This window comes from Pristis pectinata, chromosome 3, assembly GCF_009764475.1.
Source record: "Pristis pectinata isolate sPriPec2 chromosome 3, sPriPec2.1.pri, whole genome shotgun sequence".
In the NCBI taxonomy this organism is placed as follows: Eukaryota; Metazoa; Chordata; class Chondrichthyes; order Rhinopristiformes; family Pristidae; genus Pristis; species Pristis pectinata.
This window is the reverse complement of record NC_067407.1, coordinates 135,490,233-135,504,118: the sequence shown is the minus strand read 5'-3', so window position 1 is coordinate 135,504,118 and position 13,886 is coordinate 135,490,233. Positions and strand designations below refer to the sequence as shown.

Here is a 13,886-nt window from a genome sequence, read left to right as displayed (position 1 = left end):
ACTTCAGGCTTCTGTACCTCCTGCCCGATGGTAGCTGCGAGGAGATGGCACGGCCTGGATGGCGGGGATCTTTAATGATGGATGTAGCCTTCTTGAGGCAGCACCTCCTGTAGATACTACCGGTGGTGGGGAGGGATGTGCCAGTGATGTATTGCTGGATCACTGTTAAAGAACCATCTGTTCTCTAATGACTGACACCGCAAACGCAGGTTTTCCTGATGGTAGGAAGGTGAGTTAATGTTTTTTCCCCTCTGTAAATCCAAGGTCTGAAGCCTTTCTGCTGCACCAGACACATTGCTTTCTGTGAATGAAGCATTCATCGGATTCTCGTGAATGTTGCAGTTCCTGGTTTAACCACTAGATGGTACAGAAGTCATCAAAATGATTCTTATGCAGAATGGTGTCCACATAATCTTAGCAATTAGTACACGGGCTCCCTGGGTTGCAGAAGAGCTGATTTACAGAAATCTGACATTACGCAAATTCTCCCAGAACTTTTGAAAGAATTCTTCCTGATTGTAATAATAATATGTTCTGTGGTATTCCTTATGTCCCGGTGACCGCCCACTTCAATTCCACATCCCATTCCCTTATCAACATGTCTATCCACGGCCTCCTCGACTGCCACGTTGAGGCCAGATGTAGGTTGGAGGAACAACACCTCACATTTCGCTTTAGTCTCCGAATTGACGGCCTCAACATCGATTTCTCTAACTTCCAGTGACCCCTCCCCTCTTCTCCCCCCTTTTTTGTCTTCCCCCATTCCTGTAGCCCCCTTCCCCCTTCTTTCCCCTTCCCCCGCCCTCAAGACCCACCTATCTATTCCCCACCTCCTTTCCTTTATTCCATGGTCTACTGCCCAGGACTGCAAGAAACTGCAGAGAGTTGTGGACACAGCCCAGCGCATCATGGACACCAGCCTCCCCTCCATGGACTGTGTCTTTACCTCTCGCTGTTTCGGTGAAGCAGCCAGCATAATCAAAGACCCCACCCACCCAGGCCATTCTCTCTTCTCCCGTCTCCCATCGGGTAGAAGATACAGGAGCCTGAGGGTACATACCACCAGGCTCAAGGACAGCTTCTACCCCACTGTGATGAGTATTGAACGGTTCCCTTATATGGAGATGGACTCTGACCTCACGATCTACCTTGTTGTGACCTTGCACCTTATTGCACTGCACTTTCTCTGTAGCTGTGACACTTTACTCTGTACTGTTATTGTTTTTACCTGTACTACATCAATGGACTCTGTACTAACCCAATGTAACTGCACTGTGTAATGAATTCATCTGTACGATCGGTATGCAAGACAAGTTTTTCACTGTACCTCGGTACAAGTGATAATAATAAACCAATAACAATACTGAATTCTTTCTTCTTCAGCCGTTTGCCTCTTCTACCTATCAACTCTCAGCTTCTTACTTCTCCCCCCCCCATCCCCTCCCCCACCCTCCTACCTTCGCCTTCTCACCTGGACTCACCTATCACCTGCCTGCATGTACTCCTCCTCCGCCCCCGACCTTCTTATTCTGGCTTCTGACCTCTCTCTTTCCCGTCCTGATGAAGGGTCTCGGCCTGAAACGTCGACTGTTTATTTCCCTCCATAGATGCTGCTTGACCTGCTGAGTTCCCCCAGCACTTTGTGTCTGTGGCTCTGGACACAGTATATATTCCATTAGTTTAATTATGGATGGGGTTAGGGTGAATATTTGATGAAATAAATTTGATGAATATTTGATGAAGGAATTACATAGAACATGGAACAGTTCAGCACAGGAACAGGCCCTTCGGCCCACAATGTCTGTGCTGACCATGATGGCAAATTAAACTAAACCAATCTCCTTGCACATGATCCACATGTTCCCTGCATGTTCATGTGCCTGTCTGAGTGATAGGAAGTGCAATAAGATATGGGTAGCGATAGAAAATATACGTTTCTGGCTTGCGGACAGCTCTCAGGAATTGAAAAGAAACAAAGGACTGCAGATGCTGGAATCTAGATGAAAAACACTCTGATGCTGGGGGAACTCAGCAGGCCAGGCAGCATCCGTGGAGAAAAGCAGCCAGTCAATGTTTCGGGTCGGGACCCTTCTTCAGGACTGAAGATAGGAAAAGGGGAAGTCCAATATATAGGAGGGAAAAGCAGAGCAGTGATAGGTGGACAAAAGAGGGGAGGTGGGGTGGGCACAAGGTGGAGATAGGTAGATGCAGGAGAGAGATAGTGATAGGGAGGTGCGGGGGAGGAGGGGAGAGCAGATCCACTGGGGGATGGGTCAAAGGTAAGAATTGTCAGGAATTGAACCCTTGAGTAATCCAGGGACCACCTGTACGTCATCTTTGCTGCATTCTAATGACCAATTACATCATATGGAAGTACAAATCAAGTTTTTTTTTATTCAGAATGAAACACATTCAAAAAACTTTCTGGATTTAAATTCTGATTCAAAAATGAAAGATTTTCAGGAGTATGGAATTCCCTCTCAAAAATTATCTCTCTCAATCTTTTGTTTGATGATCCTTCTGTGAAATCCTTTGGATTAGTCAGTTTATTGTCATATACCCAAGGGTACAATGAAATTCCTTGCTCGCATGAAGCTCACAGAATAAACAGTTTACATGGTAATAATAAATACAACAATAAATAGAGCTACGAGTGCAAAACAGAATATTGTGGTGCAGTCTGAGGTAATTTGAAGCCCAAGGCTCATCCAACTGAGGACCTGGAAAGTGTTGGCTGCCCAATTTACAGGAGACAAATAAAACGTGAGAGTGGGTGAAAAGTGTTGGGAAGTAAATGGCGGACTGTGGGGTCTTTGTTTTGGAGGTCAGAGAGTTAAACAGATAAGAAACAGGCCCTTTGGTCCCTTCTGTTGCTGCTGTCATCAAGTATTGATTTGGTTTGATTTGGTTTATTATTGTCACTTGTACCGAGGTGCAGTGAAAAACTTGTCTTGCATTCCGATCGTACAGGTCAATTCATTACACAGTGCAGTTACATTGAGTTAGTACAGAGTGCATTGAGGTAGTACAGGTAAAAACAATAACAGTACAGAGTAAAGTGTCACAGCTACAGAGAAAGTGCAGTGTAATAAGGTGCAAGGTATCTATCTATACCAATCCAATTTACCAGCACTCAGCCTGTAGCCCTCTCCGTCCTGGCATTTCAGGTGCTTGCACATTATGAGAATGCTGACAATACTCTGGGGCAGTGTGTTCCAGATGTCAATCATCATCTGAGCGAAAAATAGTCTATCCTCTATCTCTCCTACCCCTTGCCTTAAATCTCGCGTCCTCTGGTTATACACACCTGTTAAGAAGAATGGTTTGTTACTACCCACCCTGTTTGTGCCCCTCATAATTTTGTACACAAAATAGGCTTCCCCAACCCAAGCCCAGTCTGTGCAGGTGAATGACCTGGAGATGGAATCTCTGTAACTGCACCTGGGGACTTACAAATTCCCAGATAATTGGGCACCATCCTGGAACTTGGAGAATCCATGAACAGATAAAGGAAAATCAAATTTATTCATTTCCAGGGCAAGGTGGATAGAGTGAAGGACAGGGCTAGAGGGATTGTTCTGCTTGGAGCTAGTATTGAATCAATGGGCTGAATAGCCGCCTCCTCTGTGTTTATAATTCTATAATTCTTGATTTTACTTGAATAGTCTGCTTAAAGAAAATCTCCCAAAACTTTGCCGTTTTAAACGTCGTCAACTTTTCAGGAATGCAATGCAATTCCAATCTCCGGAAATTCCCGAACGGTGTCGCCCCGGAGCTTCATATCCTCCGGAAACAGCCGATCCCGGGCCTCCCCTCCGGAAACAGCCGATCCCGGGCCTCCCCTCCGGAAACAGCCGATCCCGGGCCTCCCCTCCGAAAACGGCCGATCCTGCGCCTCCCCCTCCGGAAACAGCTGAAGCCTTCAGTTCTCCTCCGGAAACTACCGAAGCCGCGCCTCTCCTCCGGGGATAGCCGAATCCCTCCGCTCATAGCCGAATCCCTCCGCGCAACCCTCCGGAGACGGCCGATCCGGCGCTCTCCCTCCGGAAACTGCCGAAGCCGCGCCTCTCCTCCGGGGATAGCCGAATCCCTCCGCTCAACCCTCCGGAGACGGCCGATCCGGCGCTCTCCCTCCGGAAACTGCCGAAGCCGTTGGCCCGTCCCCTCCGGCCGCCCCTCCTCCCCTCTGCCTCCAAAAGTGTCTCCGGCCGCTGCCGCCGGCCTTCGGTTCGCCGCTGTCATGGCGAAGGGACACGGCTTAAAACTCACGCAACAGAACAGGTGAAACGGAGGAGAGCAGCGGAAAGTAGATGGAAAGGAGAAATTAAAATCACCTCAGGAGATAAAAGTTGGGAGCTTCTGGTGAAGAGTTGGCGGCCGCGTCGACGTTTAAATCATTGCTGACCCAGTTCCTCCTCAATTTTATATTTTATTTTAAATTCAAAGTGATTGTTTTAAAAGAGAGGCTGAAGGAAAAGTTTTGTTCTGGAGTGGGAGCTGTGAGCTTCATCGTGCCAGCGACATGTCCGAGTCCAACGTGAAGGTGGCGGTGAGGATTCGCCCCATGAACCGGAGAGGTAGATGTTCCACGTTATCACCATCAAAAATCGTTTGCCCTACTTTATATCCTCCTCTTGGGTCTGATTTGATCGTGTTAATAGCAGGGTTAGGCTTACAATTTAAGACCGTCCAAAGTTTGCCCTCTCCTGATGAGTCCACGTGTAATTAAAATATTAAATGACTTTCAGTTAATCTTCATAAATATTGCATTTGTTCTTGAATGTAGCTTTCAAAGACGATTATGCTGCTGATTTTTTAAGAATATCTATCAGAAAGGAAACACTCAAGGCTAGAAATCCTGCCTCGAATTCCAAAATCATACTTGATTGCAGATAGATCTGAAATTGCATCGAGTTGGCTAGTTTCTAACTTATTAATTTATTGTTAGGGGCAGGGTTTTGTTTTAAGTTTGGGCGGAGGAAGGGAAAATTAAGGGCAGGCTGAGTCAGTTCATGAATAAAAGAAATAAGGTGTTTCTGGCTAGCTGCTGGATCACCTGTTGACTGGATTCAGTTGGAGCATTTATTTCAGCCATTAAGCTTGAGGGTCTTCTATTGTGCCGTTTGATTTCTGCTGTGACAGTGCCTTTCTTAGCTACTGCTGAAATTATGGAAGTTGAAACAATTGTTTTTCTATAGTTAGCAGTAACATGAGCTAGTTCATTTTGGTTTCGGGATCTGCTTTTAATATTTATCTGTATATCTAGAGGATTTCATATTTAGCTTTGATGACCCTTGGTTTTATGTTTGTTTTCTGTTTAATTTTTAACAATGTAAAAAAGAAACAGGATTTCTTCCTGATTGTGACAGATTTTTCCTTCTGAATGGGGGAAAATATACAGTTCCTCAGCTGACCAGGGCCGCTTTTGTGCTTTGACCAGAGATTTCCTGCTTAATTCCTTTAAAGCTTTTGTCTCTTTTAATTAAAACTTGTAAGGAGTCACTATGTGTCACAAGCCAAAAATCCAAGAAATTCTCCTTTTTGGGAGGGGCACAACTAGACAAAAGCCAAATTCCAAAGAAGTGAATTTTGAATCAAAATATATTTGTATTCCTCATACAGGAACAACAAATTGCAATTACTTTGTGCTTTTAATGTTGAGAAATCTTCCAAGCTATTTTGCTGGAGCAACACTTGACAGCAAAGAACTGCAGTCCTTGCCTGTTTTAAAGGCCTATTGCACCCTTGCTTTATTTTGTGCTGCATCACTTCTGATGCTGGTGAAAACTTACTCCCCACCATGGCTCTGATGATACAGTGCCTTGCTCATGTATTGTAGTCTCTACGTGAAAATATGGTGAATTCTGTGTCAATGGCACGTTTTGGCTATAATAAAGCCAGATCTGATTGGGTCCTCATTCTAGTGCCCACACAGCAGCACTTTCACTTTGAATAGAGAACAGAAGCCTTGACACTTTTTAAGCCAAGCCATCCCAACTTGCTGAGGCAGGTTATGGAGCCATACTGCAAAGAAACAGACCCTTTGGCCCACTGTGTCTGTACCGATCTATACTAATCTGATTTTTCAGCATTCATCCTGTAGCCTTCTATGCTGTGGTGTTTCAGTTGCTCATTAAATGCCTCCACCACTCTCACAGTGATTGCATTCCAGATTCCAACCACCCTCTGTGTAAAAAGAAATGTTCCTCAAATTCTCTCCATATCTCCTACCCCTTAAACCTATGGTCTCTGGTTTTCGACAATTCTGCGAAAGGGAAAGCGTTTTTCACTGTCTCCCCTATCTTTGCCCCTTGTGATTTTGTACACCTGAGTCATGTTTCTCCCTCCCACCCCACTCCAAGGAAAACAATCCCAGCCTATCCAGTTTCTCCATGTACCTGAAACACTCCATCCCAGGCAACATCCTGGTGAATCTCCTCTGCAATCCTTCCTACAGTGTGAAGACCAGAACTGTACACAGTAATCCAATTGTGGCCAAAGTATTGTTTTGCACAGTTGAGCCATGACCTTCCTGCTCTTACACTCTGTGGCCTGGCTAACGAGAACAATCATCCTGTATGCCTGTAATGACGTCACTTCACCACACTGCTATTTACATTTATGGTTTACCAACATTATTTAACATGCTTTGTACACTTACAGACATGCATTCTAAACTTTATATTCCTTGTTGTCCTTCCCAATCTGAATCATGGAGATGTGGAGAGATACAGCCTGGAAATAGGCCCATACGCCCACTAATGGGTGTTGACCATCAACCCCGCATTGCATTAATCTCATTTTTTATTCTTCCCACAGCTTCATCAACTCCCAACACACTAGGAGCAATTGCCACTCACCTACACACTAGGGACAATTTACAATGACCTAATTAACCTACCAACCCACACGTTTTGGGGATATGGGAGGAAATCGGAGCACCTAAGGAAACCTCATGAGGTCACAGGGAAAACTCCACACAGATGGTACCGGAGGTCAGGATTTGAGCCCGGTTCTCTAGAGCTTTGAGGCGGCATCTTTACTAGCTGTGTCACTGTGCTGCCCTCTGCTCCACTGAAGGTGGTACTCCTTCCTTCTCTTGTACCATCCCATGCTTTCACTTCTACTGTTGAATGCTAGGGTCTGTTCTCAGGCCAGTTTTGTTTAAACCTTCCCCAATCACAATAGTAAACTTCCCTGCAAGGACGCTGTCGTGGTCTCATTGGAGTGCAGCATGTCCATTTGCCTCCTACCTCAGAATTGGTCACAATGCACGAAGAATCTGAAGGCCTCCTGCTACACCATGTCTATAGCACACATTAATTCTCTTCCTAGAGTCACAGAGTTATACAGCAAGGAAACAGAACCTTTGGCCCAACCCGTTCGTGCCAACCAAGTTGTCTACTTGAGCTATTCCCATTTCCCTGCATTTGGTCCATATCCCTCTGAACCTTTCCTATCCCTGTACCTGTCTAAATGTCTTTTAAACGTCATAATCGCACCCACCTCTACCACTTCCTTTGACAGCTCGTTTCGTATACCCACTACCTTCTGTGTGGAAAAAGTTGCTCCTCAGTTCTTCCTGTTTTTACATCTTTCTGGCACTGATGATGTTGACCTTGCTGAAATCTTCAAGTAACTGTCTCAAAACAGACCACTGACTAAATCTGCAACCTTCAACTTTGCTCAAGGGAAAAGTTTCTCACTATCTACCCTATCTTTGCTCCTCATAATTTTGTACACCTCAGCCATGTCCCCCCACCCTCACCCTTCACTTCTGGATGAGTTCCACATTAGGCACTGGAAATCAATGAGTCATTTTAAATGTATGTTACGCATTTTAAAAAGTTTCCCTGCTAAAGTTTTACAGACTTTTTACTACCTTGATGTACTTATGTATGGCATGATCTGTCTGGGTGGAACGCAAACAAAGCTTTTCACTGTATCTTGGTACATGTGACAATGATAAACCAATACCAAGATTAATTTTATACACTGTTAATAACCACAATAATTAAAATACAGTTATGATTTTTATGTTGCTGGTGGTAAACTGTGTTAAGATTCTTAAGTTGGCAGTGGCATATCTTGGTATCAAGATTTTATTCCAGTAAAAATAATGCAAAATACTACCAAAGATTATGCACTCTTCTGGATGATTTTATCTACGTGGAACGTCTGTGCTGCAGCGCTTTCTCAGGGGCATCGTTTCAAAGGATTGCTGGAGGCAGATGCAGGATGAATTCGACAGTTTGCAAACAAATAGCGTGTTGTTTTCAGCATCAGAAAGACCTAGTCGGCATCTTTTCTTGACAAAAGTTGACTGTGATGTTGCCCAAATGCTTGCATCCGTAAACACTCTTCAGTTAGAAATGTCCTAGTCCTTGGTTTGTAAACTACATTTAGAGGGAGGAAAAGAACTGGCATTTGTATGGTATTTTTCACTACTTCTTTGTGACATGTCAAACCGCTCAATAGCTAGATGATTTTGGTTTTATTTCTGTTGTAGAGAAATTTGGCATCGATTTGTACACAGCAAGCTCTCACAAGCAGAAAGGCAGGCCAAACTTGGACTTTTTTTTACACCTTCCATGAGCTGGGAGCTTCTAAATACCTTAACGTTCATTGAACTACTTTTTGGATGAACAGTCATGATTATAATGTTGCCTTCTTGGGCAGTCCATTGTGACCGAGGATGACTTCCATTTGTTTTTTTTGGTTCTCAAATGACTGATGATGCCACTGTGGGACACATGGGGCAGGAAGCGACTGACAGGATGGGTGGGTGGATAGTTGTGAGGTGGTGCACTGCCTCTGCCATTTACGCTGGGCCTCTGAGTGCTGTTGATGCATGGAATCAAGGTCCTCAGTAATGCTCCTTCTCCACTTTGAACTGTCGTGGGCCAGAGATTGCCGGGAGCTGCAGAGGAATATTGCATTTGTTTCCAAGAAGGCTTTAGAACCATAGAACACTACAGCACAGAAAACAGGCCATTTGGCCCTTCTAGTCTGTGCCGAAACTTTATTCCGCTAGTCCCATTGACCTACACCCAGTCCATAACCCTCCAGACCTCTCTCATCCATGTATCTATCCAATTTATTCTTAAAACTTAAGAGTGAGCCCGCATTTACCACATCAGACGGCGGCTCGTTCCACACTCCCACCACTATCTGAGTGAAGAAGTTCCCCCTGATGTTTCCCCTTAAACATTTCCCCTTTCAAGACGTGCTTCAAAAAGTGCTCATTTCGGGAGTCTGGTGTCAGGCATTGAACAGTGTGGCAGACCCAATGGAGCTGGTTGAGCATGAGCTTCTATGTTGACCTGAGGGAGACTTTGTTTTGCCCATCCTTCCAATGGATTTGGAGAATTTTGCCGAGATTACATTTGTGATATTTCCATAGTACTTTGTGGTGCTTACTGTAGGTTAACTATGTGCCTGAAGCATTAGCGGTGTTGCTCATTCAGTCACGAGCTTGGTATTGGGTTTAAATCTTAGTTCTAGTGCTAGTGAACTAGAGGTGGTGGTGAGATTTGTCATCAGTGTTTTGCCTTTACTGAGAATTTGCATCCACAATATCAGAATTAAATTTGTTAATAAATTTGATGTGAAATTTGTTGTTTCGCGGCAGCAGTACAGTGCAAAGACATAAAATTACTATAAATTACAAAAATAAATGATGCAAAAAAAAGGAATAATGAGGTCTTGTTCATGGACCGTTCAGAAATCTGATGGTGAGGATTCAGAAGTTGTTTCTGAATCTTTGAGTGTGGGTCTTCAGGCTCCTGTAGCTCCTCCCCGATGGTAGTAACATGAAGAAGGCATGTCCTGGATGGTGAGTGTCCTTAGTGATGGATACCGCCTTCCTGAGGTGTCCTTGATGATGGGGAGGTATATGGAAAATGATCCATGTTTTCCAGTTTTATCATGGACCCTGACATCCTGATTGTGGGGGGATGGGGGTGTGTTGGAAATGGATCTTTTGCAGCTGGGGTCTCCCTACTATCAACCAGGGATGATCTTTTGCATCCACCTCAGGAGCCAGAGCCCTGTTTTAACTGGCCATTCTGTGGACAACATTTCTGACAGTTCATCACTCTATCAACATTGCACTGGAGTGCCAGCCTGGATTTTTGCACTGAAGACTTTCGATGGGACTTCAAAAAGCAGTGTTGACTTTGTGTGGTATACTGAAGGTTGAATTCTCCATCCCATTTTGCAAATCTGAAGTTTCTTAATTTGGACCAGCAGAGATGGTAACTAATGCTTTTTTATGCTATTTAACTTCTTGCCAGTCATCCATATGATGCTAAAGAGATGCACAAACAAAAGCTCCTTGATGGAGCCAAGTTGTGATGGTTGTCTTTTGGTTTCAATATTGCTGTTGATTACTTATCAGGGATCTTTGAACAGGACATCTTTGAATCATGCCTTTCCTGTAGGTCTTTATTTATCCTTTTGAAGCTGCTTAAAACTTGTGGAAAAGTTGTAACTGGCATTAAATTTGATTATTATTAATTCCACAGACTCTGTTCCAGCAGTGGACTGTAGCTTCCCAGTTGTTCAAAGTGCAGTCTCTAAACCCTTCTATTTGCTCGTGGCTTTGGATCATTTCAAAGCTGCTAAGACCAGTGGACTAGGCTGGTGAACATTTATTATCCCTGGTTCTGGGCAGTATGTAACATCAGAAGGATGTACCTGAACCTTTGGTCCCTTGCACGATTATGACTGGATAATGATTTGAAAGCAGCATATTTACAATGAGGCTGTTTGCTGATGTAGTTTAACTGGACATTCATTCTTTGTTGATTCAGTGGAATTTTTCTCTTCTGACTTAAAACTTATCACTTGATGAGCCAGGGCTGTGAGCAAAGGTGTATTACTTTGCCTTGACTGGTAATAAACCTGTATTCCTCACAATGCTGTGAATGCACAGGATTTGTTTCCATTAATAGTTGCCTGGAAATACTTTGTCATCCATTAAATTGGGATTACAAGCCTTGCCGTACATGTGCACCATGAAATTTTGAGCAATCCATGCAGACACACACAGGCTAACATTGAAATATGAGTTCACTTATTTGCATACATCTCGTGTTGCTGATAATAACTGACCTTGACTTTCTGAATCAGGATTCACCTGTCAGTGAGACTCTAAATGTTAAAACCAGGCCTTTTTAATCTTGCAAGCCAACAAATTTGAAACTGGTCAAATAAAAAGGTAAGTAACAAGTACAAAACACTTATTGGTTAAAGGTTCGAGAGTTTGAGTGTCTGACTGAAATAGCAAGAGCTGACAGGTTGGATATCCCTGTCTGAATATCCAAATGTGGTCTTGTTGAGTGGGAATGTTGTAATTTGTGTGATGAGGGCCTCATGTCCTCTGTGCCTGCTGCATTTGAGTTTGACCGAGAACTGTGCCATAAATTAGCAAATGGAAATTATGTCACATATAAGGCATTGCATTTTATTGATGTAGAGGCACCAACAAAGGTATTCATGGAGATTAAAAGAAGGGTGGTTCATTCAGGATTTTACTTTTTCATTGATTTTGATTTAAACCCAGACTCTGAGGTTAGAGTTTCAGTGGTGAAGATATCTTTGTTGAATGCAGGTTAGTTTCAGTGAGGGATATATTGCAGGCATTAATTTAAAGCTTCAGCCCTTTGCTACTTTCACCTATCACCTCCCGGCTTCTGACATCATTCCCACTCTTCCCCTCCCCCCCCACCCCCATCTGCCTATCACCCGCCTCACATGGATCCACCTATCAGCTCTTGCTCCACCCCTTCCCTCCACCTTTTTATACTGGCTATCTCCCCTCTTTCTTTCCAGTCCCGATGAAGGGTCTTGACCCGAAATGCCGATTGTCCATTTCCCTCCACAGATGCTGCCTGATGTGCTGAGTTACTCCAGTGTTTTGTGTGTTGCTCCAGATTCCAGCATTAGAAGTCTCCTGTGTCTCTAAAATGTAATATCATTGAGTTAAGTATGGACAGCATTCCTGTTATGTTGCCAAGGGCACAATCTATCCTGGTGAAATATCCCCCTTTTCCTTGATGTTTATCAGGCCTCTTATCAGACGTGATACTGATTGTGAAGTGGTGGCTGACTTGAAATGTATTTTATTCTGTGCTTTCCCCTCCCTCCCAACCCCTCAGCTTCACAGTTTGAAGAATTACTGCACCCCTTGTTATATATTCATTTGCTATTTTCTGCATTATGTGCAACATAATGTTTGGTGGGCCAAATGGGAAATTAACTCCAAATCCTCCAATCTCACTTGAAAAACTCTTCCTTGCAATAATGCATAGGGAAATCTATTGATTCAACATTGCCCCAATACTTGATAGTTTCCACCAAATGTCTGGCATTTTATTGTTGTCAGAGTTTATTGTCACATGCACGAGTACATGTATGCACAGGTGCAATGAAAAACTTCCTTGCAGCAGCATCACAGGCACATAGCACAAATTAAACATAATTTGTACACAAATTGAAGCTTAGTTTTTTGGTTCTAAACCCATCTTGGTTAGAAATTGTCCAGTAAATTTTTTTTCCTTTGGACTCCACAGTTCAGGGACTTGGACAGAAGAGAGAAATAACAGTCCAATTAGTTATTTTTCTTGTTAGTTTTCTCCCATTCTTTCTTGATGATACTCAGTGATTAGAGGGACACATTTTTCTCCAAACAGGACATTTTGCATACGAGTTACTGGATGTTGGTGGAACCTTCAGCTACTGAGGGCCATTTAACTGGCTGAAATCTAAGGAATTAGCAAAGTTTGGGGAACCATCATGTAGGGGCTTTACTATTCAGCGTGGTTCAGCAGGTAAGATGACATAACATAAAGCTGAACAGTCGGAGAATGCCAACACAGTCAATGTGTTAATTTAAAGATGTTAGGAAATCCCTCCTGCACTGCAATTATCCTGGTTGTGATGATAATTATGTGAGAAAAGCTGAGAATTATGTAACGTTTGATAAATTTATTGCAAACAGGATCCTTTCATTATGCCAATAACATGCTAAGTTTCTGAAGCTGCTAATAATAAACAGTGGGATTTAAAGGTGAAAATTAAGAAATTATGTTAGTTGTCCTTGCTGCTGTGTTCTTCAGAAAAGCAGTCAGGCTCAATACATGGCCTTATTTGGCGCAATGTATCGTTTAAGATCACTGTGGGGATTTCCCACAACCTAATGGGTAAATAGATTGTTTGGTGGTGTTTGTGAAGTTCCCCAACCAAAATTTATCCCTTGTCCGACCTTGCTTTAAAATAGATTATCTGGTCATTGTGGAAGCTTGCTTTGTACAAATTGACTACAAGGTAACGTGTTCAAAACATACTTCATTGGTTGTGAGGTGCTTTTACACAGATCTGGAAGGCACCACATCATTTTTTAAAGTTTTTTTAAAAATATGTGGTCGGTACAGACTCACCTGCACAGGAAATCAAGTCAGTGATTGTTGGCCCATGACTCATGCTGAAAGTGTATTTGTGAGGAGTTTGGAATAGGTTTGCTTATGCTATTGCCCTACCTCCCCTAACTGTTGAGCAGCCTGCCAGCACTCCGATACAACCCTACTGATAAATCAGAAGCCTGGTGTTTCCCGCAGAGCAAGAGCCCATTCATGAAGAGGGAGTTGAGTTAAGGCACGGTACAGATGGTAACATACTGCTTGATGTGGATAAGCACTGCTTCATAAATATTTTGTTTCTCTGGTTATGAGTTGTTAATAAGCACAAAAGACTGCAGATGCTGGAATCTGGAGCAAAACAGTCAAAATCGAGTTTATTGTCATATGCTCAAAGTGCAATGAAAAACTTCCTTGCAGCAGCATCACAGCCACAAGTCATCATATAAGCAGCATTCTCAAGAAAAA

At 43.3% G+C, this 13,886-nt stretch overlaps 1 protein-coding gene across 1 annotated transcript in view; it reads left to right on the top strand.

The window, feature by feature from the left end:
* The first annotated feature begins 4,191 nt into the window (after positions 1-4,191).
* The window catches only part of LOC127567954 (kinesin-like protein KIF13B), a 160,084-nt gene continuing 150,389 nt past the window's right edge, over positions 4,192-13,886 (top strand). The window contains exon 1 of the mRNA XM_052011196.1: positions 4,192-4,577. Within this exon, the coding sequence (XP_051867156.1) occupies positions 4,523-4,577 (55 nt within the window). The 5' untranslated portion in view covers positions 4,192-4,522. The remainder of the gene's footprint in view (positions 4,578-13,886) is intronic.